This window comes from Sus scrofa, chromosome 1 (assembly GCF_054392235.1).
Source record: "Sus scrofa isolate SSC_HxYL_T2T_F1_AM1 chromosome 1, Sscrofa_HxYL_maternal_Yorkshire_Landrace_v2.0, whole genome shotgun sequence".
NCBI lineage: Eukaryota > Metazoa > Chordata > Mammalia > Artiodactyla > Suidae > Sus > Sus scrofa.
This window is the reverse complement of record NC_139383.1, coordinates 131,474,050-131,501,399: the sequence shown is the minus strand read 5'-3', so window position 1 is coordinate 131,501,399 and position 27,350 is coordinate 131,474,050. Positions and strand designations below refer to the sequence as shown.

Here is a 27,350-nt window from a genome sequence, read left to right as displayed (position 1 = left end):
GTTGGTCTGTTTCTGCTTGATTCAGTTTTGGCAAGCTGTAAGATTCTAGAAAATTGTCCATTTCTTCCAGATTGTCAAACTTGTTGCCATACAGTTGTTCATAGTATTCTCTTATGGTTTTTTGTATTTCTGCTGTATCTGTTGTGATTTCTCCTTTTTCATTTATAATTTTGGTTATTTGGGTTCTTTCTCTCCTCTTTTTAGTGAGTCTGGCCAGGGGTTTGTCAATTTTGTTCACCTTTTCAAAGAACCAGCTCTTGGTTTTATTAATTTTCTCTATTGTTTTTTGAGTCTCTATTTTATTGATTTCTTCTTTGATCTTTATAATTTCCTTCCTTCTGCTGACTTTAGGACTTTTTTGTTCTTCTTTTTCTAATTCGTTTAGGTGGAGGGTTAAGTTGTCAATTTGGGATCTTTCTTCTTTTTTGAGGAAGGCCTGGATTGCTATAAATTTCCCTCTGAGCACTGCTTTCGCAGCATCCCAGAGATTTTGAGAGGTTGTGGCTTCATTATCATTTGTTTCAAGGTAGTTTTTAATTTCCTTCTTGATTTCCTCATTGACCCATTGGTTTTTTAGTAGCATGTTGTTTAGTCTCCATGGAGTAGGTTTTTTCTCTTTGCTTTTCCCATGGTTGATTTCTAATTTCATGGCATTGTGGTCAGAGAAGATACTTGAGATAATTTCTACGCTCCTAAATTTATTGAGATTCGCTTTGTGTCCCAATATGTGGTCGATTCTTGAGAATGTTCCATGAGCATTTGAGAAGAATGTGTATTCTGCTTTTTTTGGATGTAGTGTCCTGAAGATATCAATGAAGTCTAACTTTTCTATTGTTTCCTTTAGGATCTCTGTTGCTTTATTGGTTTTCTGTCTAGAGGATCTGTCCATTGATGTGAGGGGGGTATTTAGGTCTCCTACTATGATTGTATTCTCATCAATATCTCCCTTTATGTCTGTTAATATTTGTTGTGTGTATCTGGGTGCTCCTGTATTTGGGGCATATATGTTGACAATAGTAACATCCTCTCCTTGGATGGATCCCTTAATCATTAAATAGTGTCCTTCTTTGTCTTTCTTTATGTCTTTTGTTTTAAAGTCTATTTTGTCTGATATGAGCGTTGCGACTCCTGCTTTTCTGTCATGTCTATTGGCGTGAAATATTTTTCCCCACCCTTTCACTTTCAATCTATATGTATCTTTTGTCTTAAGGTGAGTTTCTTGTAGGCAGCATATTGAAAGTTTTTGCCTTTTTATCCACTCAGCCATTCTGTGTCTTTTGATTGGGGCATTCAGTCCATTGACATTTAAGGTGATAATTGATAGATGATTATTTATTGCCATTTGAACCTCGTGTTCCAGTTGATTCTATGGTTCTCCATTTTTTTTTTTGGTTGGATGGTCTCCTGTTATTATCTGCTTGAGTGTTTTTTTTTTTCATTTTTTGCAAATGCAATATTTGGTTTTGGCTTGTGATTGCCCTGTTTTTTAAGTATGCTAACCCCTTCCCATAATTGTGTGTTTTAGCCTGATGGTCCTGTAAGTTCAAACACTTCATTATTATATTAAAATTAAGAAGTGAGACATACATAGAAACAAAAAGGGTTATTTACCTCCTAACATCCCTTGCCCACATTTTATGGTTTTGATGACCCTTTTATTTTTTTCTTTTTAATTTTATTTTGTTTGAAGCATGTTCATGATTAAATCTGTATGCTGGCTTATTTGACTGACTGCTCTCTGATTGCAGTTTCCTCAGTCCTAGTTCTTCCTCTTCTTCTTCTTCTTTTTTTTTTTCTTTTCTTTTTTCTTCCCTTTCCTTCCTTTCTTTTTGGTTTAGAGAAGCCCTTTCAATATTTCCTTTAACCTGGGTTTTGTGTTGCTGTATTCTTTAAGTTTTTGTTTGTTGGGAAAAATTTTTATTTCCCCTTCTATTTTAAATGATATTCTTGCTGGATAGAGTATTCTAGGTTGCATATTTTTTCCTTTGAGCACTTTAAATATCTCTTGCCATTCCCTCCTGGCCTGTAGTGTTTCTGTAGAGAAATCAGCTGATATTCTTATGGGGGTTCCCTTGTAGGTAACATTCTGTTTTTCTCTTGCTGCCTTGAGGATCCTCTCTTTATCACTAACTTTTGCCATTTTTATTATGATGTGTCTTGGTGTGGGTCTGTTTGGGTTCAGTTTGTTTGGGGCCCTCTGTGCTTCTTGTATCTTGAATCCAGTATCCTTTAGATTTGGGAAGTTTCCAGCAATAATTTCTTCAAATATATTTTCCATTCCCTTATCTTTTTCTACTCCTTCTGGAATTCCTATTATGCGTAGATTGGCCCGCTTTATATTATCCCATAGGTCTCTTATATTGCTTTCCAGTTTTTTGATTCAGTTTTCTGTCTGTTGACCAGATTGAGTGATTTCCATTATTCTATCTTCCATATCACTGATTCGTTCTTCTGCATTATTCATTCTGGTTTTTACTGCCCCTAGTTCAGTTTGCATCTCTGCAAATGAATGTTCTAGTTTTTCTTGGCTCCTCCTTATATTTTCTAGTTCCTTTCTGAGGGTATCTGCATTACTGTTCATATCTTCTCTTAATTCCTTCAGTATTTTCACTATTTCTCTTTTGAACTCCAGGTCTGTCAGACTGCCGAGATCTGTTTCATTGTTGACTGTTTTAGGTGAGTTCTCCTGTTGGTTTGACTGGGAGTGGTTTCTCAGCTTCTTCATCTTGCTTGTTTTCTTTTTCCTGAGGGAGTTGTATTCTCCGTGATCGGGCAGTGTTTACCTTGTCACTGCCGTGGAATATTTCCTGAGGGCTGGCGTTGTTGGTCAATCTTTTTTGAGGCAGTGTGGCTTTTCTGGAGTGTTGATGGGGCTAACAGTGTTTCTTTGAAGCAAAGGAGGACTTCCTGAGGGCAGACAGGACTGAGAGGTCCACACCGCGATGGTAGCAGATTTCACTTGGCCATGCAGAGCTTGCTCTGGTGTTTTTAGGCTGTGGGGTTCTTGCAGGGGGTTGGCGGTGTTGGGCAGCTGCTTTTTAGGGGTGCATCACCCCCTGGGGGCTGGAGCAGCTATCTGGGGCACTGAGAACCTGAGAGGCTCTTCCCTAGGGCAGCCCAACTCAGAAGGACAGCCTGAGAATGTAGGCGGATCTTTTCACAGTCTGGCTGAGCTTGTTGCAGCTTTTCTGGGCTGCAGGGGGTCCTGCCTGGAGCTGGCAGTCCTATGCAGCTGGTCCACTAGAGCATCCCCTGGGGGCTTGGGCGGGTAGCAGGGCCGTTGGAAACCGAAGAGGCTCCTCCCCGGGGCAACCCGACTCAGAAAAACCGTCCGAGAATTAGGCCGATCTATTCACAGCCTGGCTAAGCTTGTTCTAGCTTTTCTAGGCTGCAGGCCTTTTCTCGGGGGCTGGTGCTGTTTGGTGCTGCTCTGCGGAAGTGTAGCCCCTCCAAAGGGCAAGCAGGCCTGTGCAGGGACAGCCCCTGCGGTGGTAGGCTTCAGGCAATTGTTCAGGCCAGCCCTCCTGGATGGCAGGCAGCCCCAGGTCCGTGAGAGCGTAGGGCGTGGCGGGGGTTGGGGGAGGGAATGCACTGGGAAGCAGAGTTTTCAGCTAGCTAGCGGGCCTGTAAGCTTGCTGTGGCGTGGGGGGTATTCTGTGGGGACTCACCCCTTCTTCTCTCCCCTCCCCAGCATGGGCGCAGACCAGGCTCTTCTCCCAGGTTCCCTCTGATGTGGGTTTCCCCTTCCCCACTCCTGGAGTATTGCTCCCTTCCTCTGTGACAGCTTTGTTTTCTAGTCTCCCAGGCAGTCTCTGCCCCGTCAACTGGTTTCTAGACTTCCCAAGCAGTTTCCGCTCTGCCCCGCCCCCCTAGCCCGGGGACTAATCTCTGGAGCCGAGGTCTCGGTGCCCAGCCCCCACCCAGGCGGCGCCCCCCGGCCCTTTCTCGGGGACTAACCTTCTGCGGCGAGGTCTCCGTGCCCAGCCCCCCTCCCAGGCGTCCCCCGGCCCTTTCTCAGGAATTAACCTTCGGAGGCGAGGTCTCGGTGCCCAGCCCCCACCCAGGCGTCCCCCGGCCCCCTCTCGGGGACTAACCTTCGGCGGTGAGGTCTCGGTGCCCAGCCCCCACCCAGGCGTCCCCCGGCCCCCTCTCGGGGACTAACCTTCAGAGGCGAGGTCTCGGTACCCAGCCCCCACCCAGGCGTCTCAATTTTTGGTGACTCTGCCCATAGTTCAGATGGTCCGTTGGGTTCTTGATCGGCTTTTCTGTACTCCAACTTACTGCTACACTCTTCTCTGCATCTGGAGATTCCTCCGGTTCGTTTGATCTTTCGCCCGGTAGGTGACTTTCCAGGGTGCGGGATCCCTTTCTCCTCCGCAGTTCCCTTTCGGGAGCCCCCGTCTCGCTCGGATTCGCCTTCTCTCACTCTCCTCTTTTCTCCTGTTCTGCCCAATAATGTCACGAATTTCTTGCCGTTATTGGAGTTTAGGTTCCTCTGCCAGCGATTGGTTGCTGTTCTGTGCGAGTCATTTATTCTGTAGATGTGCTTTTTTTGTTGTGTTTGTGGGAGAGGGCGAGCATGTCTTCCTACTCCTCCGCCATCTTGTCCGGAGTCTTGTCAGTTTTTCTGATCTCAAAGAACTAACTTGGTTTTATTGATTTTCTCTACTGTTTTTCAATTTACTTATCTCCATTCTAATCTATTAATCTATTAATTCCTTCTTTCTGTTAGCTCAGATTTCAATTTGTTCTTTTTTCTGGAACCTTAATATGTAAAGTTAAGTTGTTGATAAGAGATATTGTTTTTTTGCTGTTCTTAAAACTATAAACTTTTCTTAGCACTGCTTTTGCTAGATCCTGTAAGTTCTGGTATGTTGTAGTTTTGTTTTCATTTGTTTCAAGGTATTTTCTAATTTCCCCTGTGATTTCTTCTTAGAGTCATTAATTATCTAGGAATCCTTATACATTAACAATGAGAGAGTAATTTGTACATCCAGTTCGAAAACAACTTGGCATTATCTTGAACATTTTCTTACCCAACAATGCACCGATTCCATTCCTTCTTTGTGTCTTATAATTTCTCTTTGAGACATGGACATATTTAATAGGATAGCAAAGCCTGAGATATGGAGTATTTATGCTTGGGAATAGGTATGTCTCTTCCTTCATGAGCCTTTAGGGGTTTGAATATATTAGGTCAAGTTTTAAACTGTATTTGGGTTTTGTTTTTGCTATGGTTACTCTCTATGAAACACAGGCTTCTGATTCCTCTTCCATTACCTTGTTTTACTGATTCTTGAAGAACCAGCTTTTGAATACATTTTCTTAAATTCCTTCTTTGTTTTTCAGTTTTTCCTTTCATTGCTTTCCTCTCTGATCTTTATTGTTTCTTTTCTTCTGCATACTTTGGTTTTCATTTCTTTCTCTTTTTTTGGTTTTCTACCATAGAAGCTGAGGTCATAGTTTTTGAGAAATTTTCTTATTTCAAAATAGGCAATTTATTGCTTTATTATTTCCAAATAATGCTTGAGTTAAATCCCACAAATTTTAATCTTTATTTTCATTTTCAATAAGTTCAAAATATTTTTCAATTTCCATATTGACTTCTTGTTTGACCCACAATTCCTGAGGAGTATGTTAGTTACCAACTATTTGAAGATTTTCCAGATGGTTCTCTGTTATTTGTTTGTAGTATAATTCCTTTGTGGTCTAAAAACATACTTTGTATGAGTTGAATTCTTTTAAATTTATCAGGATGTTTTCCTGGCCCAGAATATAGTTAGTAAAGGTTTAATGTACCTGAGAAAAAATGTGTATGCTGCTGTTGTTAGGAGGAATGTTTAATAAATGTTAATTAGACCCATCAAGTTGGTTAACAGTATCGCTCAAATCATCTACATCATTCTGTATCTACCAACTTTCTGTACATTCTACCAGTATTGAGAATGAGGTGTTGAAATATTTAACTACATTTATGGACTTGTCTATTTCTCCTTTAAGTTTTAGAGGTTTTTATTAAATGTGTTTCAAAGCATTTTAATTAGGCATCTGAATATTTACGGTTGTTGTTATACTGATGAATTGACTACTTTATCATTATATAATTACTCTCTTTTTCCCTGGTAACATTCTTTACTTTGACATCTACTCTGTGTGATGAGTTAAAAAGAATTGTGATTTTGTAGGTTATAAGTGGCTTGTCTATTTGTAAGGGTGGAAGTGATGCTCTTTCCAGCCTTCCAAATCTTTGTGGGAGTCAAAGTTCCAAGAACAATTTTTAAAACACTAAGGATATATCATTATTATGATTCTTCTAATTAAACACTGTTAGGGAAACTTTTATCATTAGCTTATATATTTGCAGGCCATTTTTGGAACATTGTATTCTCATCAATACTATATTCCCATCAATATAATGATGATGATGATGATGATAGATATATCCATTGAATACTTACTATATACCTACTTCCATGTAAACAAACAACTTTACATGCATTTTCAACTTAACTCCCAATAAACACAAGGCAGATAATTTTTAAAATTTTATGAAAGACTTAGAGAGGTAAATAATTATTCAAAGTCATATCATTTACTAAGTGGATAAACTTGTTTTTGAAAGCCAGATATTAATTCTACTACATTGAATCCCATATTACAACTGCATAGTATTTCAGAGTTTACTAGGGATCTTACTCATGCCATTTTAGCATATAACAACTCTAGGAAAAAAGCAAGTGTATGTTATTTTTACTTGTTATTTGCTTTGTTTTATTTTGCTTTAGAGATAAATGAAGCTCAAGAGAGATTTTTGACTAGCTCAGAGTCTCACACTAACTACTGGGAAAACCAGATTTAAAATTTTAGTTTTCTGAATTCAAGCGCCCTTTTTTTTTTTTTTTTTTTTTTTTTACTAAACTACCACTAAATATAGGCAGTAAAGGAAATTTGCTTTTATATTACTGAAGCAATTACTAAAATAAGTTTTAGAGCCAGCATGCTGAAGTATGCTATATTCTAGATTATAATTATACATTTTTTTCATATTATGTTGCTGGCAATTAAATTATACAAGTGGCTCAGGGTTCTATTCCAGTTATAAAGTCAGGACTACTTATTCATAAACTGGATCCTTAAATAGATAGAATTTGTGTTTTTACTCATCTGAAAATTTAAGTATAGCTTGAAATAGAAGCCTACCTAACAAAACAAATATTCCCACATAATGCTGGTAAATTGGTATTGGTGACTCACCACACTTATTTAAGTGTACCTAAGAGGAACCTAAGAGGTAATGTTAACTATCTACTTCACTGGTGTAGATAGTTCATTGGTTCATTATTGCAAGGATAATCCTATAAATGTAGTGAGTCATTAATATTTTTGTGTCCAATCTGTTCAAAATAATAAAATATTGTATGGCTTAACAAAACAGTTACAAGGAACAATACTAGATTAGGCTTTCTTCAAAAACTTGCTCTATATAATCCTAACAGATTTAAATGAGAAAGTGGTATTTCCTCTCTGTTATCATGGAAAAAGATAAAATGTGGGATCCAGATTTAGAGAAAGAAATTTAAGGTAATGAAACTGATTTCACGAATATCCCTCAGTAATTACCATTGTAGAACAGTTACACCACTTCTTATGCCTCATTTAACCCCTAACAACATCAGAAATATAGGACAGATACTTACCTACAATTAAATTAATAATTCTAACATAAAGCACTATCTAAATGGTTTGTATGTAAGATTAGTAACACTCATTCCTCCATAGTATGAAAGAATCCACAAACAGTTTTCTTTGGGTAATTCGGGGAGGTAAAGAATTGAGCCTATTATCAGGCTTCCTTGATGGGGAAACACAGCTTCTTAATGCTTAGACTGTGACCCCGTGTGTTACTCTCTCCATTCTTTTTGACCCAGAGGTTACAGGGCAGTCATTGGTATTGACTGCTTTTTCCAGGTTCACTTGTTCTCTAACATAAGATTTGTGTACTGCTCATTTCCAATATCCTATTGCTTCCCAAATACCCATGTCTTTCTCTTTTTAATCTTTTTTTTTTTTTTGCTATTTCTTGGGCCGCTCTCCCACGGCATATGGAGGTTCCCAGGCTAGGGGTCCAATCAAAGCTGTAGCCACTGGCCTACGCCAGAGCCGTAGCGCAACGCCCGATCGTTAACCCACTGAGCAAGGGCAGGGACCGAACCCGCAACCTCATGGTTCCTAGTCGGATTCGTTAACCACTGCGCCACGACGGGAACTCCTCTTTTTAATCTTAAGCAGAGCTTTTACCTTTCTGAATCAAGTGAAGACCTTCTCCCTATCTGATAGGTAGATATTTTTTAAATGAAACTTCCTTCAATGTCACTAATTTTCAGTGGATTTTCTGTTAGTGTTTATTAGCACATTACAGTATAGAGTAAAGCTACAAATTTATTATTCACTACAATGTTTGATTTCACTAGTCTCTTTCTGATTAATAAAGACTCTGGATCTTTGAAATCTATATTAAAGTTTTAACTCCTCTGAAAGAACTCTAGATTTTAAACAGGATTTCTAACATATGCAGAATACTAAAAATCCAATCTCTGTGACAGGGTAAGTAAAACTTTTTTTTGGACCAGTGCTACCCCTACTGAGAAGTTTTGCTGAAAATAATTAATAATTAAACTGCAAAGTAGCTTTAGAAGGAAGTTAAAAAATATTATACCTTAAATTTATGGAGAAACCACCACCAAAAGGAATCATGCAAAAGAGCAATTGAGGCTTCTGAGAGAAAATGACCCCTCCAGATTTTAAAAACTTTTCCCTATGGAAAAAAAAAAAATACATGGAGATCAAATTAATATATCTTATAAGACATGTTAATGTAAATAAGCGTGATAAAGAATATGTATTCAGCGGTTATAGATTAGCACTGTACAACAGAAATTTAATGTGAGCTACATATATTACATTTCTAGTAGACATTTTAAAAAGTAAAAAAAGTAAAATTTTATTGAAGTATTTAAACAAATATACTTAAAAATCATTTTAATATAAAATTTTTATAAAACTATAAATGAAATATTTTACATCCTTTGAGGTATTAGGTCTTTCTAATATAGTGTATATTTTATACTCACAGCATATCTCAATTTGAACACTAAATTTTCATCATAAATACTAGATTGTAAATAGATCTCATAAAGTATATGGTTATAATTTTGTTTCAACCATAAATGAAAGTTGCTCAATAGCTAAAGTATTAGTTTTCAAATGTATATACAATTAAAATAAATAAAAATTAAAAATTTAGCTAATCAAAGACCTAAAAAACCAAAGGGAAAATTGTGATGAAAGGGTTAATTTACAAGTTTGAGATTAAAAGATGCACACTACTATATATAAAATAGTAAAACAATAAGGTCCTACTATATTGCACAGGGAACTATATTCAACTATTTTAATATACTATAATAGAAGAGAATCTGAAAAGGAATATATATATATATCCTATATATATATATATATAAATCATTTTGCTGTACACAAGAAACTAACACAACATTGTACAACGACTGTACTTCAGTTAAAAAAAATTGAGCTGAGTCACACTAGGGATATTTCGTTTTCTGACTTGGAAGTTTTTGTCCCAATAATTCTAGGCCAGATGAAATTACTTCTACTATTCTACTGAATTTGTGTTAGTGTTATATCAGTGTGCTAGTGGTTCAGCTTTCTCATAACATAGGCCCTTTTTCCTTCAATTCAATAAAATTTTTACTGAGCATCATCTGTAGCCAAGGTTCTGTTTTGGGTGGTACATGGGATAATATACACTTCATTAAGAAACTTAATCTATAACTCTATGTGCAGGAATATATTTGGATGGGGTTGCATGAATCAAATTCCATGGATTCTCATACCTTCACGCATAAAACAGAAACCCTTTAACCTTTTCTTTCCAAGTTTCAGATCCATAAAGTTCAGTCTCTTGGGATGATATAATAAGCATTTCTAGGAAATAACTTTCCCTCTGATATTTTTATTTTCCTAGACTTATTCTCTTTTCACTCTGATTTCATTATTTATTTATTTATTTTAATGCCATCATGTTGTGCATGCTCTGGCAAGCCAATTTAAATTTTTTGAAATCATGTAGGGGTACTAGCAAATAAAACATGCCTACATATGCCATTGGTATACAAACTCAAAATACCCTAAACCCAGCTGCTTGTCATATCCTGCACACCCCCTTCCCTAAACCCATATCTACTTGCACTCCTCACTTTCGTACTTCTTTCAATAATGCCAGTGTCCTCCAAGTTAAACATACAAAGTATTTCTCATCGTGGTACTTATATGCATTGCTTATGCAACTAACTTGTGATTTATGTTAAGTGTATATGCATCCCTGGTTAAAATATAGTCCCATTTTAGAATAAAGAATGTGGGGCTCCCATCACGGCTCAGCGGTAATGGACCTGACTGGTATCCGTGAGGATGCGGGTTCAATCCATGGCCTCACTCAGTGGGTTAAGGATCCGGCATTGCCGTGAGCTGTGGTGTAGGTCACAGACTCTGCTCAATCGATCCTGCATTGCTGTGGTGTAGGTTGGCAGCTGTAGCTCCAATTTGACCCCTATCCTGGGAACTTCCATGTGCCATGGGCGTGGCCCTAAAAAAAAGCGCACACACACACACACACACACACACACACACACACACACACACACCAAGAATATAGAATGTTAGAAATAAAAAAACATTATAGATTGAATAATCTTATGAATGTTCTGGACAAATAATAATTTGTATTACATAATAATAAAAGCTTTTCCCTGAGGAAACCTTGGAATACATAGTCAGAGAAAGTAACAAATATGCTCATAACCCGGGTATAACAATTACCATCTATAAATTTCCTCTTAAAAAAATGGCCTCAGGTGATTGTATCAAAAGGGCAAACTAAGACTTCCCTCTCACTGAGAGGGAAGGACTGAAAAACATCTGTATTAGCATGGAAAATAAGAGTGCCATTACTGAATCATTTTGGTTGGAGTTTTCTACTGAGGCGCTGTGTGGCTCCCTTAACTGAAGGGCAAACAGGAAATCCAAATTAGGTTAGTCCGATTATTTCCTGGAATACTGTCTCTTGAAGATTAAGCACTAAAGAGACACAATCCCATGCTGAAGAGAGTGAAAAATGGGCAGAAAATAAAGGCTGGAGCCGATTCATCCAGGTTTGATGGTTGATTCCTCCTGGTGGACTACGAAGGACCATACATGGTAGGAGAGAAAAAATGGGATTTTGGTGTTAAGAGATAAAGACCCACAGGAAGGCTGAGGGGGAGGGATGTGGCAGAGGACCTACTAAGGGCCAGGTCCATCTCAGAACTGTCTGAGAGCAATCTACCTGGAGGTACAAGGATTGTTCAAGACCCAGGAAAAAGAAACATTTTTAGGTGACCCCTTTATATTTTTGTGCATGGAAAATCATTACCAGTAACCACTCAAACCTCATCCTACCCCTGGCAATCAATGGTCAATGATTGGATACCCTGTAGGGCTATTACTCAAAAATTCTCCAGACATTTACTTAAAGGTTCAAAAAAGGGGTTGTGGGGAAGGGGCCTCATATGTTATCTTGGGATCAAAAGGGGCAGGCTAATGTATCTTGAGCTGATAGAGCAGCAAGAGGAAAGGGAAAACAGCTGCTAGTTATATGCCAAGCTGATACACACTAGTAACCTCAGACTCCTCTGAGGCAGTGACACATACTCTTAGCATATTCTCTTCTGGAGATCAGGGCATTAAAAATGCCACTGGTCGTTTCTGCCAGACTTAATGCCCTAAAGAAGTAAATCTTGCTTAACATCTCATTTGTCATAGCTTTAAATAAAGGTCTGATTCTTTAAATCATATTCTCAAAATATATCATGAAATGAAATTAATGTTTACATACATCGAAGTTATGAGCTTTTAAAATAAAAAGATAAATTCGTTCAGCATTCAGATGTCTTGGTAGTTGAGTAAGCTCATCTGTTCTGAATCCTGGGAAGTTGCAGCCCTTAGAAAAGGGGAGGGAAATAACACAGCCCTTAGAAGGAGGGAAATAAATTTCTTTCTGTATAGCAAAAATTGACACAACACTGTAAATCAACTATAATAAATTTTTTTTTTAAAAAAAAGGAATTACTGGAGTTCCCATCGTGGCGCAGTGGTTAACGAATCCGACTAGGAACCATGAGGTTGCGGGTTCGATCCCTGCCCTTGCTCAGTGGGTTACCGATCCGGCGTTGCCATGAGCTGTGGTGTAGGTTGCAGACGCTGCTCGGATCCTGCGTTGCTGTGGCTCTGGCGTAGGCTGGCAGCTGTGGCTCTGGCGTAGGCTGGCAGCTACAGCTCCGATTAGACCCCTAGCCTGGGAACCTCCATATGCCGTGGGAGCAGCCCAAGAAATGGCAAAAAGACAAAAAAAAAAAAAAAAAAAAGGAATTACTTCCTTCTTTTCAGTATAGCATTCTCACATGACTACAGAAGACAGATAAATATTTAATTATCATTCATGCACATAATTATTTCTTATTTTTACTAAAATAAGTGAAAAATATTTATCCCACCTAAGAAAAATCTACGTATTATTTGTTTCTACAAAATTAAGAGCCCTGGCATATTAACATGCCAAATCCAAAAGTTAAACAGTATCAAGCTTCAGAACTAATTTTGATATAATTCAAATTATCAAGAATTTTAGCTAAACCTCACATAAAGATGTGGGCTGGCAGAAAGAAAAAGCTTCTGTACTTGTTCCTAACTTTTTCTCCTGGGGCTCTTGTCTATATTTACAGCTACATCTATATTATTATAAACATTCTTTTACTTCCACATAGTATTTCTGATATATAATCTCATGAAACAGAAATTTTAAATACCTCTACATCCTTCTTTGTCTCCATTTCATCTGAGAGCTGGAAAACATTTAAAATGAAATGTTTACAATTCTAAATTTAAGAATTTGTATATTTTAGAATTTTTGTTCAGTTAACTGTGTGTGTGTATGTCCTACTAACACCTAGAATGCAGTTGCTGTATTAGATGCCGGGAATACAAAGATGTTTCTTGCCCTAAAGTTAGAATTCAAGAGGGCAATCAGATACGTATATAAACAAAACAGAGAGCTAGGGCTCTAATAGAAATATGAACAAACTACTTCTTGCAATTTGGGTTCCCTGTAAAACAGACTGTGAGGTGGAATTTAGTGTTTGGAATTTACATTGGGAGTGCCTCTGGGATCAATATCTATGGAAGGCAAGGGGAGTTGGCAAGATTGGGAAGACGGAGAAATTAGCTATGATGCAAACTGACAGGTCTGAACACAGAAGAGCTCTTGAACTGAAAGGGCCCCTAGTCATTGTCCGGTACTGGGTTGAAACAGCGAGCTTTTTTGTTTCCAACTTGATTAGCCATTATATGTGGGTGGTTCCTGGAAAGGCATGTCCTTTTTTTTTTTTTTTTTAAAATTGACAAAGTAATTCTACAAGCAGTCAAACTTTTTGTTATTTTTTTCTAAAGGAGTAAGACTGATATGGGACCTGTACCCCAAGTATACGATGTTAAAAAAAAATTTAATAACCCGAGAATGGAATATGAGTGTGCAAATAACTTGCAAACTAATACTGAGTGTAATACCGAATGTAAAGAATATGAGTCCAGCTGCTTTAAAAATACAGTGATAGATGAAAGACTAAAAGAAAAAATGTTTAATGCTATCATTGTTTACCTATGAAATCACAGTAGTTATATTTTCTGTGAAAATATAATTTTTCAGGGAAAATGAAAACAAATACTATACCATTATCTTCTTTTCCTTATGGTACTTCTTTAGAAATGCCCTGTATTGTTTCAGTTTTCCAGGAGAACCTTTAAAAAGTGAAAATCCGTAACATATAAATATATTTTAAAATTGAAAAAACAATGGTAACAAAAGCAATGAGGTCCTACTGTATAGCACAGGGATACAACATGATGGAAAATAGTATGAGAAAAAGAATGTGTATATGTATGTAAGACTAGGTCACTATGCTGTACAGGAGAAATTGGGACAATACTGTAAACCAACTATACTTAAAAATAAAATACAATAAATAAAATAGGAAAAAAATTTTAAAGGTAATTTTAGGAGTTCTCTGGTGGTTCAGTGGGTTGAGGGGATCTGGCATTGTCACTGCTGATCCCTGGCCTGGGAACTTCCACATGTCACAACTGAAAAAAAAAAAAAAAGGGATTTTTAGGTATTTACTGAGAGCAGATAAAATCTATTTCATATAATGAAAAAAACTGAAAACACTTAAAACACTTTAAGCAAATTACATATAAAACTATTCAATAATATCAACTAGATATTTTGATCAGCATAATGCGAGACACATACAGTCTTGATTGAATAATTTTATCTTGTTTCACTTTCTTTTTCATAAATGTCATATTCCAAGTAATATGTCTTTACTACTTCTATAGCTGCATTTTTACCCAAATCCCTTCCTACTGAACGAGCCTATGTTTTTCAAATATTTGGTTACATGGTCATCTTAAATTCAATCCAGTACAGTACTTTGGAGCATGACCAGATGAAAGACTAATGGGGGGATTTGAAGTCAGATAACTTAGAATGAGTCCAAGATCTGTTATTTATGTTTTGAGGACAATTAATATATTAAAAATTATTTTTTAAAGTGCACACATATGCTCTCTCTCTCTCTCTCTCTCTCTCTCTATATATATATATGTTTAGACACACTGCTCCTATATATGCAGCCTGTATATTTTCAAAAATATTTATTTAATTAAAATAATTAAAAATTCAATTAGGAAAATTTTAAAAGTAGTGAATAGTATTGTATTTAAATACCTTTTCAGATTTTGAAAACTCAAGGTCCCCAAAAGGATGTTAGCTAAATATAACTAAATAAGTTAGTCAGTACATATATTTTCTAAGCACAACCAAAATCGTTTTTTTTTGTCTTTTTGCTATTTCTTGGGCCGCTCCTGCGGCATATGGAGGTTCCCAGGCTAGGGGTCAATCGGAGCTGTAGCCACCGGCCTACACCAGAGCCACAGCAACGCAGGATCCGAGCAGCGTCTGCAACCTACACCACAGCTCACGGCAACGCCAGATTGTTAACCCACTGAGCAAGGGCAGGGCTCGAACCTGCAACCTCATGGTTCCTAGTCGGATTCGTTAACCACTGCGCCACGACGGGAACTCCCCAAAATCGTTTTTAATACATATGACATTTGCCCATTAAATCAGGATAAGATAGAAAATTGACACTAGTATCTAAACTTATTCTGAAAGAATTAAATAGTTAAAATGTATATAAATACAGAAAAGTAGTAAAAATTATCGTTACTTGCAAATATGCTTCTCACTGAGTCTGGTGAAACTTAATACTGAATGCTAAGTACTTCCTACAAGCTAATTCAGCCCACACTGGTCACCTCTCCTTCTACTTTGAGGTTTTAGGTCTACCGGTTTTTATATTGCTGATATGCCGGTTTTTATGTTGCCGACTTGCTTGTCTCTGGTGCCAATATCAGTTAATGTAACTTTGTTTCCCTGCATTTGGTTACTTCTGCTCCAGCTCAATAAAGTTCACAACTGTTTTAGGCTTTGTCCTAGAGAATTTTCTTTGAATTCAAATGTTCAACTAAATATCCATACTGGACCATTTTGAAATGAAGAGGTTTTAAAGTAAAATAAATTTATATTTATATTTTGAGATATTTTATACCTTAGGATTTCATTCTTCATGAGAAAAACACACACACAGGAAGAGACACAGAGACAAATGACAATTACTTTATGCATAAAAAAATAAGGTTTACTTGTCCTGGAAATTATGCTGTTCCACTCAAATATTTTAGAGGCATGGTTTTTCAAAAGAATTGAACAATCTGCTAATCTTGACTCCATGGCCATGACTGCATCATGTATTCGTGGTACATTTTCCCACAGATGCGTATAGATTGAAATAAATGAACTATCTTCTTTTATTTTTTTCAGAGTATGTAACAACTTATCATTATCCCTCAAATGGATTTCCTTTGGCCAGTGATCCTGCAAAAAATATAAGAGAATAAAATTTAAATCATTTTTAACACATTTAAACAGTAGATTTGAAGATCAAAGAGCTAAAATCAAGATTTTATTCTATAGCATTATTTCCATTAAGTGTATTTCTTAAATTTCTGAAACAACCATAAACTTTAGAAATTTCAAATGTTTTTATTTTTTCCTGAATCATTTGAAAATAAGTTGCTTACTTGACTGATGACCCCATCATCCTTAAATACTTTAACATTTATTCCCTAAAGCAAAAAATTTTCCTACATAGCTAAAACATAACCATCAGAATAAGAAAATTGACATTGATACATTGTTCCTCTCAAATCTTCCAACCTACTCCAGTTTCATCAACTAAACCAATATGTTCTTTATACCAAAAGGATCTAGTTCAGTATCACACACTGCATTTAGGTGTCATATCTTTAGCCTTCTTCAGTCTCAACAGTTGCTCAGTCTTGATCTCTATGCAGTTAAAACCATGAGTTCATACTGATACATATAATTCCAACTCCAAACATTCAAATTTTTTTCTTTCCATATTTTATAATTACCATCCCCAACAGTGAAAAGCCAAGCTGCCATTATCTTAAATATAGGTACTTATTTGATCAATCTTTTCAGGTAACAAATCCCTCCTATCTGCTGGCAGATTCTTTGCCATGTGGATATCCTTCTCATCTTGCTTAGGCTCTGGCAGCCAACGCCAGGCTGCCTATTCTTCAGGGACACCTTCCTTAGCTCTATTTGGGCTCCCACTTCCCATACCAGGCCATGGCATACCTCCCCACTTCTCTGAAATCACCTCCCCACTCCTAGCCACATGTAAACACCATCTTCATGCCCTCGGACCCTGAACCTATGGTGTCACATGGATACCTTCCCTGCTGTGGCTGAGTTCAGAATGCCTGCTCTGGGCAACCACAGAACATTCCCCTCCCCCTGCCAATAAGGATGCTGCCTTGTTTTGGCCCCCACGTGGCTTTAGGACAAAAGTGTTCAGGAAGGGAAAGAGAAGAAGGAAAGAAGAAAAGAAAAGGGAAATGAAGGGGAGGAAAGGAGAATCAGGACATTAACATTTGCAAATCTAAATATAAGATTAATCTTTCAACAAATTGTTTAATACCAAAAAAAGATAGCTGACATAAAGGTTTGTGAATTAGAGGATGCTTTCTGGAACAGAAGGAAATGTTCACAGGATGAAACTCTACAAAAGGAATTTGGGAAAGGTATTCTGGGGATTTAGCTAAATAGGAATACACCTAAAGTCTGAAGATCAGGAATTTAAAATCTGCCTTGGTCTATTCTACTTCCATCTTCCTTTAAAAGCTTCCTAAAGCCCTCGTAATCTCTAATGATAACAGGCACCTGAATAACACCTAGTTTTTAATTCTGAAAAAAAGAGTATGACTTAGATATGGAAGTGCCCTCTCCTGAATCCTATAAACATGCATCTTAAGCAAAACGCATAACTATCTGGGGATGTTTTCCAGCATTAAATATGGGTATTAAATGTGTCAAAAATACAAACATCTCAGAAATATAAGATTTGATCATAGGATACAACCCCTGGAGACAAACACTGTCAAACCAGAATGACAGTCACATTTAAAAACATAGTCCTGATGTTATGGGTCATGTGTTGCTCTCATTAGGGGAGTTGAGAAAGTGGGGAGAGGCTAAAATGGAAATAAATTTGTACAGATTTCACAATACATGCAAAGCATTATGAAAACATATCCTTTATGCCAGACGTAAGAAATATATCACAATTCTTGTTCAAGATATTTAAGTATGCTAGGAGGTGAATAGAGTATCCTGAAATTCTACCAGCCTGATTAGATTCTATTTTCTCTACTTTAAAGAGCGAGATTAATCTACAAATGATAAAATTAGGATGCTTATCCTCTTTAGTGCTATCTCCTCTTCTTTTAATTTTCTAAAATGACTACCTCAGTCATAATCAGAAAAAAAAACATTGGTAATTCTGAAATTTAAAAAAATTACATTTAAGGAGGTGGATGGATGACTAGTGGCACTTTAAGTCTTTATAGCGTTAGCATTATAATTTTAGAATGTACTTTTGAAAAGAACTAAGCTTCTAAAAGTAATCCAAATGCCTACTGTAATTTTAATCAAACTCTCAGACAATTTTTTGAATTGATAAAGTAATTCTATAGTGATCAAAAAGAATAGTTATAGTCCCAAAGGAAGAGAACTTTGGTGGAGCAGGTCCCATAAAAATGGGATACTCTACTTACCCAGTTTTGAAGCTTTAAGAATTCCTCAATGCTCTTTGGAGGTTCCTGCATTATCTAATGAAGTAAAATCAGTATTTTTCATTAGCATAAATTCATGTTGTCTATATGATGCTTACATCTAATTTATTTAAGTACATTATGACACTGGACTTAAGTTATAATTTTCAGAGCTGTAACATATTGTAAAATATATACTCTGTAAAATCTTTGCACTTTGAAAAGGGTCACTAGAACATAATTCACATCAACAGATAAAATGGTTAAGATTACAAAATCACAAGGCCATCTTTTGTAAAAATAACTATACACTTGAGGTTGAATAGGATATTTCACTGTCTTACTAGTGTTTAAAACATGTGATGAATATAAGTGAATATGTAACATAATAACAAAAATAAAGGGCATATGTGACAGACATAAAAAAATAAGTGTACGGAAGCAAAGATGCATAGAGCTGACAAGAAATTTTACGGAAAATATGCAGCTCTAAGCCTGGTCAAATTGGGAAGAGTAAGAAATAAGAGATGGTATATGCAGAATGCTTAGAGAAAAAATGCTCACGATATAGTATCTTTAAAAACGAGTATAGCAGTTTCACTAGAAGGAAGCTATCAGTATACATATCAGTAAATATCTGTGTGTGTGTGAATACACACATACATATATGGTCTTTTTAGGGCCACATCTGCAGCATAGGGATGTTCCCAGGCTAGTGGTCGAATCAGAGCTGTAGCTGCCAGCCTATGCCACAGCCACAGCAATGCGGGATCCGTGCCACGTCTGCCACCTAAACGACAGCTCAAGGTAACGTCGGATCCTTAACCCACTGAGTGAGGCCAAGGATCAAACCTGCATCCTCATGGATGCTAGTCGGGTTCATTAACCACTGAGCCAGGACAGGAACTCTAGGAAGCTATTAGTATATTTTAAATGCACAGAATACAAAGGAGCCTAATTAAAACAATTTAAATGTTACTTCTTTTTCCTTGTGATGGTTGTCAAACCACTTCCAGTACAAAGCACCAAAAATACCCACATTTCAGTTAAAGGGAATTAGACAAATGAATTAAGGAAGTCAAAATTGCGTAAAATTGCATAAAATTCCAGATTTCTCTAGGGAAAGTTAAAAGGAGGTGAGGCATAAATAGACTTATGATCTTGGTAGGATGTAGAAGGATGCAAAATGCTGATGATTCCATGGTAACAAGAAGAAAATCCTGGACCAAAAAAAAAAAAAAAAAGAAAAGAAAAAAGTCTTACTGGTCTATGGAGTTAGTGAAAAGTGGTGGATGCTGGTAAGCAGGAGTGACTGCATGATTTGATTTGAAACAATACAGAGTCCCTTGTTCAAAAAATAAGAATTTTAAGATGGTAACATTGGACTATTAAAGACAAAACTCCTGTTTATGTGAGTGTAAAGCAGTGGCAGCTTCCTTACCCGGCAGCGAGCTCTATGTGCACATTGAGGGAAGAGTTGGCCTGCCATGGTATAGTAACTTTGAAGAGATGAACAGAAATCACCTGGGCTTCAAGTGTCAGCATGCACTGGAGGAATAAACCGGAGCCTGAAAGATACCCAAAAGAAAAAAAAAAAAAAAAGACTCAACCAAACAGTCCATGCCCCTGCTGCCCCCACATTTTAATTCTGAATTTTGTCAAAAAAAAAGCGGCAATATAGGAGGGCCTGGAAGGAACTGAACTAAAATAAGCCAACATATTCTCACAGTACTTGGGTTTCAGGAGCCCAAAAAGAGTTGGGTCTAAAGGTGAACCAAAAAAATCTAGAGTTTCATTCCACACATATCCCAACTCAACAATGACAAAATATAAGAGGTGGCTTATGAAGAGGGAGGTTGGAGTTTGGGTTAATCACAGGTGAGATCAATCTAATTAAAGCTGAAGCCAACCCTAAAGCCCAATGCAAATCTAGGAGGATTTACAAAAATTAGCTTCTCATGAGAAGTGCTAAGGAGAGAAAAAGGCTTATACTCTAAAAACTAAAACTAAATTAAACTTCAGCCTCCACAATTTTTTCCACATGTCTAATGCACAATACAACAATTTTAAGATATGCAAAGAAGGACAATAGGATCCATAATCAAGAGAAAATACAGTCAATACAAATTCACTGAGACTCTAATTACTATAATTACCATAAAGGACTTAAAAACGGCTATTATAAATACATTAAAGATTTTCCAATATAGGTTGGATTATAGTACACGAAGACAGAGAAATAGAAATTCTAAAAAAGAAACAAATGGGAATCCTAGAACCATGCAAACGCTTAAAATAAGAAAACTGGTGTGTTTATATTAATATCAGACAAAGTAGACTTTAAGACAAGGAATATTACCAGATGTAAATAAGGTTATTTCATGTTGATAAAAGGTCAGTTCATTAAGAAGTCATATCAGTGCCAAACGTGTTTGCATCTAATGAAAGAGCTTCAAAAGAAATGTGGCAGAATAAAACTAAAAGGAAATACAGATGTTGGGCTGCACCTTTCCTACCAGCTTTGTAATTGCTCAGTTGCAAGATGAAGAAAACCTGGGAACAGCAACAGAAACAGAAATAGTTTACTGGATAGGAAATCTTACAAGTCCTGAGCAAGGTGCTGGAGTGAGACCTCAGTCAGTACAGCAGATAGGACCTGGCAGTAATCTAGCTCTTCGTGGGAGGAGCCTACCATTTAAAGGGACAACTGACATCAGGTTGGCTCATCAGTTACCAGGGAAACCACAGAGGAGGGTCCCTTACAGCTCCTGGGTTGAGGACAGATGTTTCCCTTTGCTAAACTAGCAGGTGGAGCTGTTTTTGATCTAAGGATTAGAACAATAACTGGTTGAAGCGGATACTATGGCAGAGACTGGTTGGGGCAGGGGATGTACTGAAAAACAACAGAACAGGCATCTTTAGGGGCCTGATCATAAAAAAGTAAAACCACAGTTATGGTTGGAGATTATAACATCTGTCTCTGAGTAACTGATGAATCAAGTACAAAAATCCACAAATCAGTAAGGAGATAAAAGATTTGAGCAACACTATCAAGCAACTTAACCTAATCGACATTTATAGAACAACTATACCCCACAACTGTAGAGTATACAGTCTTTGTAAGTAATGGAACATAAAACCTTCACCAAGATGGATCTATGCTGTACCATAAAACAAGTCTCAAAATTTCAATAATTGAAATCACTCAGAGCATATTCTGACTACAACAGAAAATAGTAACAAAAAGATATCTAGAAAATCCTTAAATGTTAAATAACCTATATCTAGCTAAAAGAAATAAGAAAAATTTGTAACTGAATGACAATGAAAGATAATGAAAACACAAGGTGTTAAAAATTGTGGATGGCACCTAAAACTATTCTTAGAAGAAAACACAAAACTTAGGAAGATTAAAAAAAGCAAAAATAATTTTAAAAAATAAGTAGGAAAAAGGAATAAACAAGATATGAGCAGAAGTCAATGAAGCAAAAATATGAAAACAGAGAACTCAATGAATTGCAAGTTGATCTTTTAAAAGATGGGAAAAAATAAATCCTTAGTAGACTGAATTTTTAAAATGAGAGTAGAATATAAATAACCAATACCAGCACAGCTCCTAACTGTATGAGTTGATAACTTAAAAAAAAATTGTACACCCATATAACCAATGTCCAAATCAAGATATAGAACATTACAGGAGTTCCATTGTGGCTCAGCAGAAATGAATCTGACTAGTATCCATGAGGATGTGGGTTTGATCTCTGGCCTCACTCAGTGGTTTATGGATCTCAGCAACTCACTCAGTGGTGGCTGAGAGCTGTGGTATAGGTCACAGATGCAGCATGGATCCTGTGGCTGTGGTGTAGGCTGGCAGCTGTAGCTCCAATTCAACCCCTGGCCTGTGAACTTCCATATGCCACAGGTGTGGCCCTGAAAAGCAAAAAAAAAAAAAAAAAGAAGATATAGAACATTACCAGTAATGCAGAGTAACGTCTTGTTCCCTTCCAGTCATTTGGCTCTCAAATATAAAGTTTTCTGATTTCTACCTTTCTAGATAAATTTTGCCAATTTTTGAACTTCATTTGAATGGAATAATCAGTATGTATACTTCCTGCCTCCCTGCATTTGACATTATGTCTCTAAGATTCATCTATGTTGTTTCATACAGTAATAGTTAACATTTTTTCTTTGCTGTGTAGTATTCTATTGTATAACATATATTAAAGTTTATTTATTCCTTCTAATTTTGATGGACATTTGATGTTTCATTTTCTATTTGCATAAATTATATTGCATTTTATCAAATCAAGATAGTGTGAATTCTTTTTAATGTGCTTTGGTACACTTGATGCAGAACTGGGAGTGGGTTGCTGGGTCAGACTTAGTAGATACTGCCAAGTAATTTTCCAAAGTGGTTGTATCTATTTTTACTCTGAACAGAGAGTTTCAGTGACTTCACATTCTTACTAAAAAATGTAGTATTCTTTTTTTTTTTTTGTCTTTTTGCTATTTCTTGGGCCGCTACCGCAGCATATGGAGGTTCTCAGGCTAGGGGTCCAACCTACACCACAGCTCACGGCAACGCCGGATCGTTAACCCACTGAGCAAGGGCAGGGATCAAACCCGCAACCACACTGTTCCTAGTTGGATTCGTTAACCACTGCGCCACGACGGGAACTCCAAAAATGCAGCATTCTTTAGTACTATTGTTACTAAATATTTTCAATACTTTTAAATGCAGCAATTCTGGTGGCTATGTAGTGGTACTTGTGATTTTAATTTTCACTTTCTTGTTGAAAAATGATGTTGATCAATGTTCCACATGCTTGTTGGCAATTTGGATATCTTCCTTTGTAAAGCAAATGTTCAAGCCTTTTGCTCATTTTTTTACTTGGGTGTTGGTATTTTTAATTGATTTTATTGATGCTGATTTGTTGATATTTTTATTGATTTTGTATTTTTATGATATAGATTGTCAGAGAAGACAAAATCATGTGGACTATTTTGATGTTTTATTAGAGTGCTTTAATTATAATGAAGTCTTTATGCATTTTTATTCTACTAAGGAAACTTTCACCTACACCCCCCCCCAAAAAAAAGATGGTCTTCTATTTTACCTTCTAAATGTCACACTTCTTACTTTCACATTTAAGTCTATGATCTACCTTGAATTGACTTCTGTGTTTTAGGTGAGATAATAAATTGAGGTTTTTATTTTTTAAATTTTTTTCCCATACATTTTCCCAGCTGATCCAGATCCAATTACTTTTAAAGACTGTATTTCCTGCTACATTTCAGTACCACCTAGCCATAAATTCAAGTGACTAGAGATGTGGGTATGCAGGTCTGTTTCTGGACACTCAATTCTGCTCCTTTGGTTTAATTTTCTGTCCTTTTGATAATATCATACAGTTTTAATAACTGTACCTTTAATACATCCTAATATGTTATAGCTTACATACTCCAGATTTGTCTTCCTCTTTGAGCTGATCATCACTGTTTTTATCCTTTTACATTTCCCTTTAAATGTTAGGAATCAGACTGTCAAAATCTGCAGAAAACTACCAGAATTTTAATGGGATTAGATTAAAAAAACTGATCGATTTGAGTAAATAACATCTTTATAGTGTTATATCTTTGAATCCATGAAGATAGTATATTTCTCCATTTATTTAGATATTTTAAAATTTCCTTTGGTACTGTTTGTTAGTTTTCTGTATAGAGATCTTGTACAATTTTTCATCAGATTTTTGCCACGGTATATGATTGCTTTTGTATGGTTTGCTATTTTTTTTTTAATGTTTAAACTGTAGATGGTATTTTTAACATGTCCTTTTCTATTATTTCTTGCCAGTAAGTAGCAACAGAAATGGTTTTTCTATTTAAAGCAACTTTATTGGGTATAATTTACTTAACTACATAATTACTATGTAAATAACCATTTTAAATGACAGTTCAGAGTTTTGAAAAGTGCATATATCCAAGTAAACTCCACCATAGCTAAAAATGTGTAATATCGGATCACTCCCAAAATGTTTTCATGTGCCACTTTCTTGTCCACACAACTCCACACAAACATATCCCACCATTGGCATTAGGCAACACTGATCTGCTTTCTGTTAACTATAGACAAGCTAACTATAGTTTTGCCTCATCTAGAATTTCATAAGAATGGAATCATAACATTATGTACTTTTTTGTGTCTGGCTTCTTCTGCTCAACATAAGATTTCTGGGAAATAACCAATATCATTGCATATTATTGCTGAGCAGTATTCTACTGTGTGTGTTTAAAGATTTGAGATATTATGGGAAAAAAAAGCTGCTATGAAAATCATATATAAGTCTGTAGATACATTTTCATTTTTCAGGTGGCTACCAAAGGTGAATAATTATGACAAGAGAACATATTCTCATCATTTTTATCTTTTTCTTCTATATGTAATCTGTCTTTTTCCTCTGGCTGCTTTTAAAACAAGCTCATTATCACTGGTTTTCAGCAGTCAATGGGGTTGATTTCTCCCTGCCTACCCTGCCTACCCCTCCCCTCCGCCCCGGTTCTTCCTTTCTTAATTCTGTTTGGGTTTGCTGAATTTCTGAATCTGTTCATTTATAGTTTTCATCAATTTGGATAATCATAATTATTTATTGAAGTGTTTTTATTCTTCAGGGACTTCAATTGCATCTCTGTTAGGTAGCTTGAATGGTTCTACAGATCATTGAGGCTGTTGGGTTTTTTTTCCAAACTTTTTTCCTCTGTGCTTTAGTTTGGATAATTAATACCGTTAAGTGCATCCCAGTGAAGTCTTTATCTCAGACACTCTTTTTTTCTAGCCCCTATGTTGAAGCCCTAACCCATAATGTGGCTGTGTTTGGAACTAAGGCCTTTGGGGAGATTAAGTTTAAATTAGGTCATAAGGATGGGGCCCTAATCCAATAAGAGTGTTGTCGTTATAACAAGAGAAAGAGAAACCAGATATATCTTTCTATGCACACACAAAGGCCATGTGAGGACAGAGAAGGCAGCCATCTATAAGCCAGAAAGAGAGATTTCATTAGAAAACAACCCTTTGTCTCAGAGTTCAGACAAGCCAACCCTTGTCTTAATTTTATTGAGAAAATAAATTTCTGTTGTTAAATCGTTAAGTCTGTGATGTTCTATTATGGTGGCCAGAGCAAATTAATACTGATGCAATTTCTTAAAACTGATACAGAATCATTGACATTGTCTATTTCCTCTTATGTCAGTTTGAGTAAATGGTGTTTTTCAAGAAAAAATAAAAAATGTCAAATTTTTGACAGGAATATTTGTTCTTAATAACTTCTTATTATCTTTACCATCTGTAGGATGTTTTCTATTTTCATCCCTGATATTTGTATTCTGAGTTTTCTCTTTTTACTTGGTGGGCCTAAGGGCCTGTTGATTTGATTCATCTTTCCAAAAAACCAAAAGCTTTGTTGCTTTCTTCTAGTGTACATTTGTTTTCAGTTGCATTGATTTCTCCTCTTATCTTCATTAGTGCCTTTTTATCTACAGGTGTTTGAAATTTTCCCATTGAAAAATCCAATCCTGTTATGCAGACACACTGAGTTTTATAGCACTGCTCTAATCTTTATTCTTCAATATGAACAAAAGTCCAAGGCTTACTAGATATTTAAGAAATAACTGTAGTTTTCAAAAAGATAAAAAAACAACATCAAAAAAGAAATCCAAACAGATAACTGAAAATAAAATCTGAGAAGGAACAGAAGGAAACTTTGCAAACATCTTTAAGAGCCTAAGAGAGATATGATAAAATAATGTGTCCCTGAAACTTAAATAGCATTTTATGAGGTAGAAGGAAAAAAAAAACCCAAGTACAAATGTAATGGCTCAACTAAAAGTTTGTAGGGAAAGAAAAGGTGACGAAATCTAGAAACTAGAATTAAAATGTTAAAGAATCAGAGAAAAAAAGATAAGACTTTAGATGATTATTCCAGGAAAATAGCTCTTAACCTAGAAGTTCAAATATAGATAGTTCATCAATTAAGTGCACGGGATGTTTCAATCTGCACATTAGTACAAAAAAAAAATTACCGTTTCTCTCTGTATTTATTTCATATTGCTGCTGTGACAGATTAGCACAAATTTATTTGCTTAAATCAACACAGGTTTATTTCTGTGACAGCTCTGAAGGTCAGCAGCCTACAACAGGTCTGCAGAGCTATCCTCCTCCCCGAGGCTCTAGGGCAGAATCTGTTTCTCCTTTCTTCCAGCATCTAGGTAGGAGTCTCCTCCATTGCTTTGTTCCTTAGAGCCTTCCTCCAACCTCAAGGCCAGAACTGTAGCATCTTCTCCCCTCTTTGACCTTGTCTCCCTCCTATAGGGACACTTGTGATTATGTTGGTCCCACAAAGATAATCGGGTAATTTCCTCAGTGAAGGATCCTTAACTCAATTCCGTATGTAAGATTCCTTCTGTCATAGAAGAAAACATATTTATAGGATCTGGAGCGTGGGATGTAGACATCTTCGGTGGGAGTGAAGGTGGTCATTGTGCTATCTACAACACTCTCATTTACCTTTTCTCAGGAAGCTACTAGAAGATATGGTTTATGAAAACAAATGATTAAACAAAGAAAAAGGAAACAAGGGATCCAACACAGGAGAGCAGTATTGGATTAGTAAAAAGCAAGCAATACTGAATGAACTAGAGATTGTAATGCTTTTGAGGGATTATCTGGATAGAAAAAATCTGCTAGATTAGTTGATGTGTTTGTGATGTTTTGTCACTTTGGCAGAGTTTCTGAGGACAGATTATTTATAAGTACATAAAAATATGACAATTATTAAGACAAAGGAAGGTTAAAGATTGTATTAGAAGATAATGTCATATGTGGCTCAGGGTTGAACAGTACTTACAAATGTTAATTTAAACAAAAATCATGATATTACTACATTGAGAGATGAGAGGATAAGAAGCATGTGTGGGGGTAGGGA

At 36.3% G+C, this 27,350-nt stretch overlaps 1 protein-coding gene across 8 annotated transcripts in view; it reads right to left on the bottom strand.

Annotated features, from left to right (window-relative positions):
• The window catches only part of FAM227B (family with sequence similarity 227 member B), a 229,275-nt gene that overhangs the window by 199,104 nt on the left and 2,821 nt on the right, over positions 1-27,350 (bottom strand). For 7 of the 8 annotated variants that reach the window (XM_084970596.1, XM_084970593.1, XM_084970592.1 and 4 more), the window contains exons 2-8: positions 19,814-19,940; positions 18,376-18,429; positions 15,877-16,108; positions 13,844-13,911; positions 12,924-12,959; positions 11,954-12,058; positions 8,717-8,815 (exon numbers count right to left, since the gene is read on the bottom strand). In XM_084970596.1, the coding sequence (XP_084826722.1) occupies positions 8,717-8,815; positions 11,954-12,058; positions 12,924-12,959; positions 13,844-13,911; positions 15,877-16,108; positions 18,376-18,429; positions 19,814-19,861 (642 nt within the window). In that variant the 5' untranslated portion in view covers positions 19,862-19,940. The remainder of the gene's footprint in view (positions 1-8,716; positions 8,816-11,953; positions 12,059-12,923; positions 12,960-13,843; positions 13,912-15,876; positions 16,109-18,375; positions 18,430-19,813; positions 19,941-27,350) is intronic. The other variant, XM_084970597.1, reaches the window with a different exon arrangement.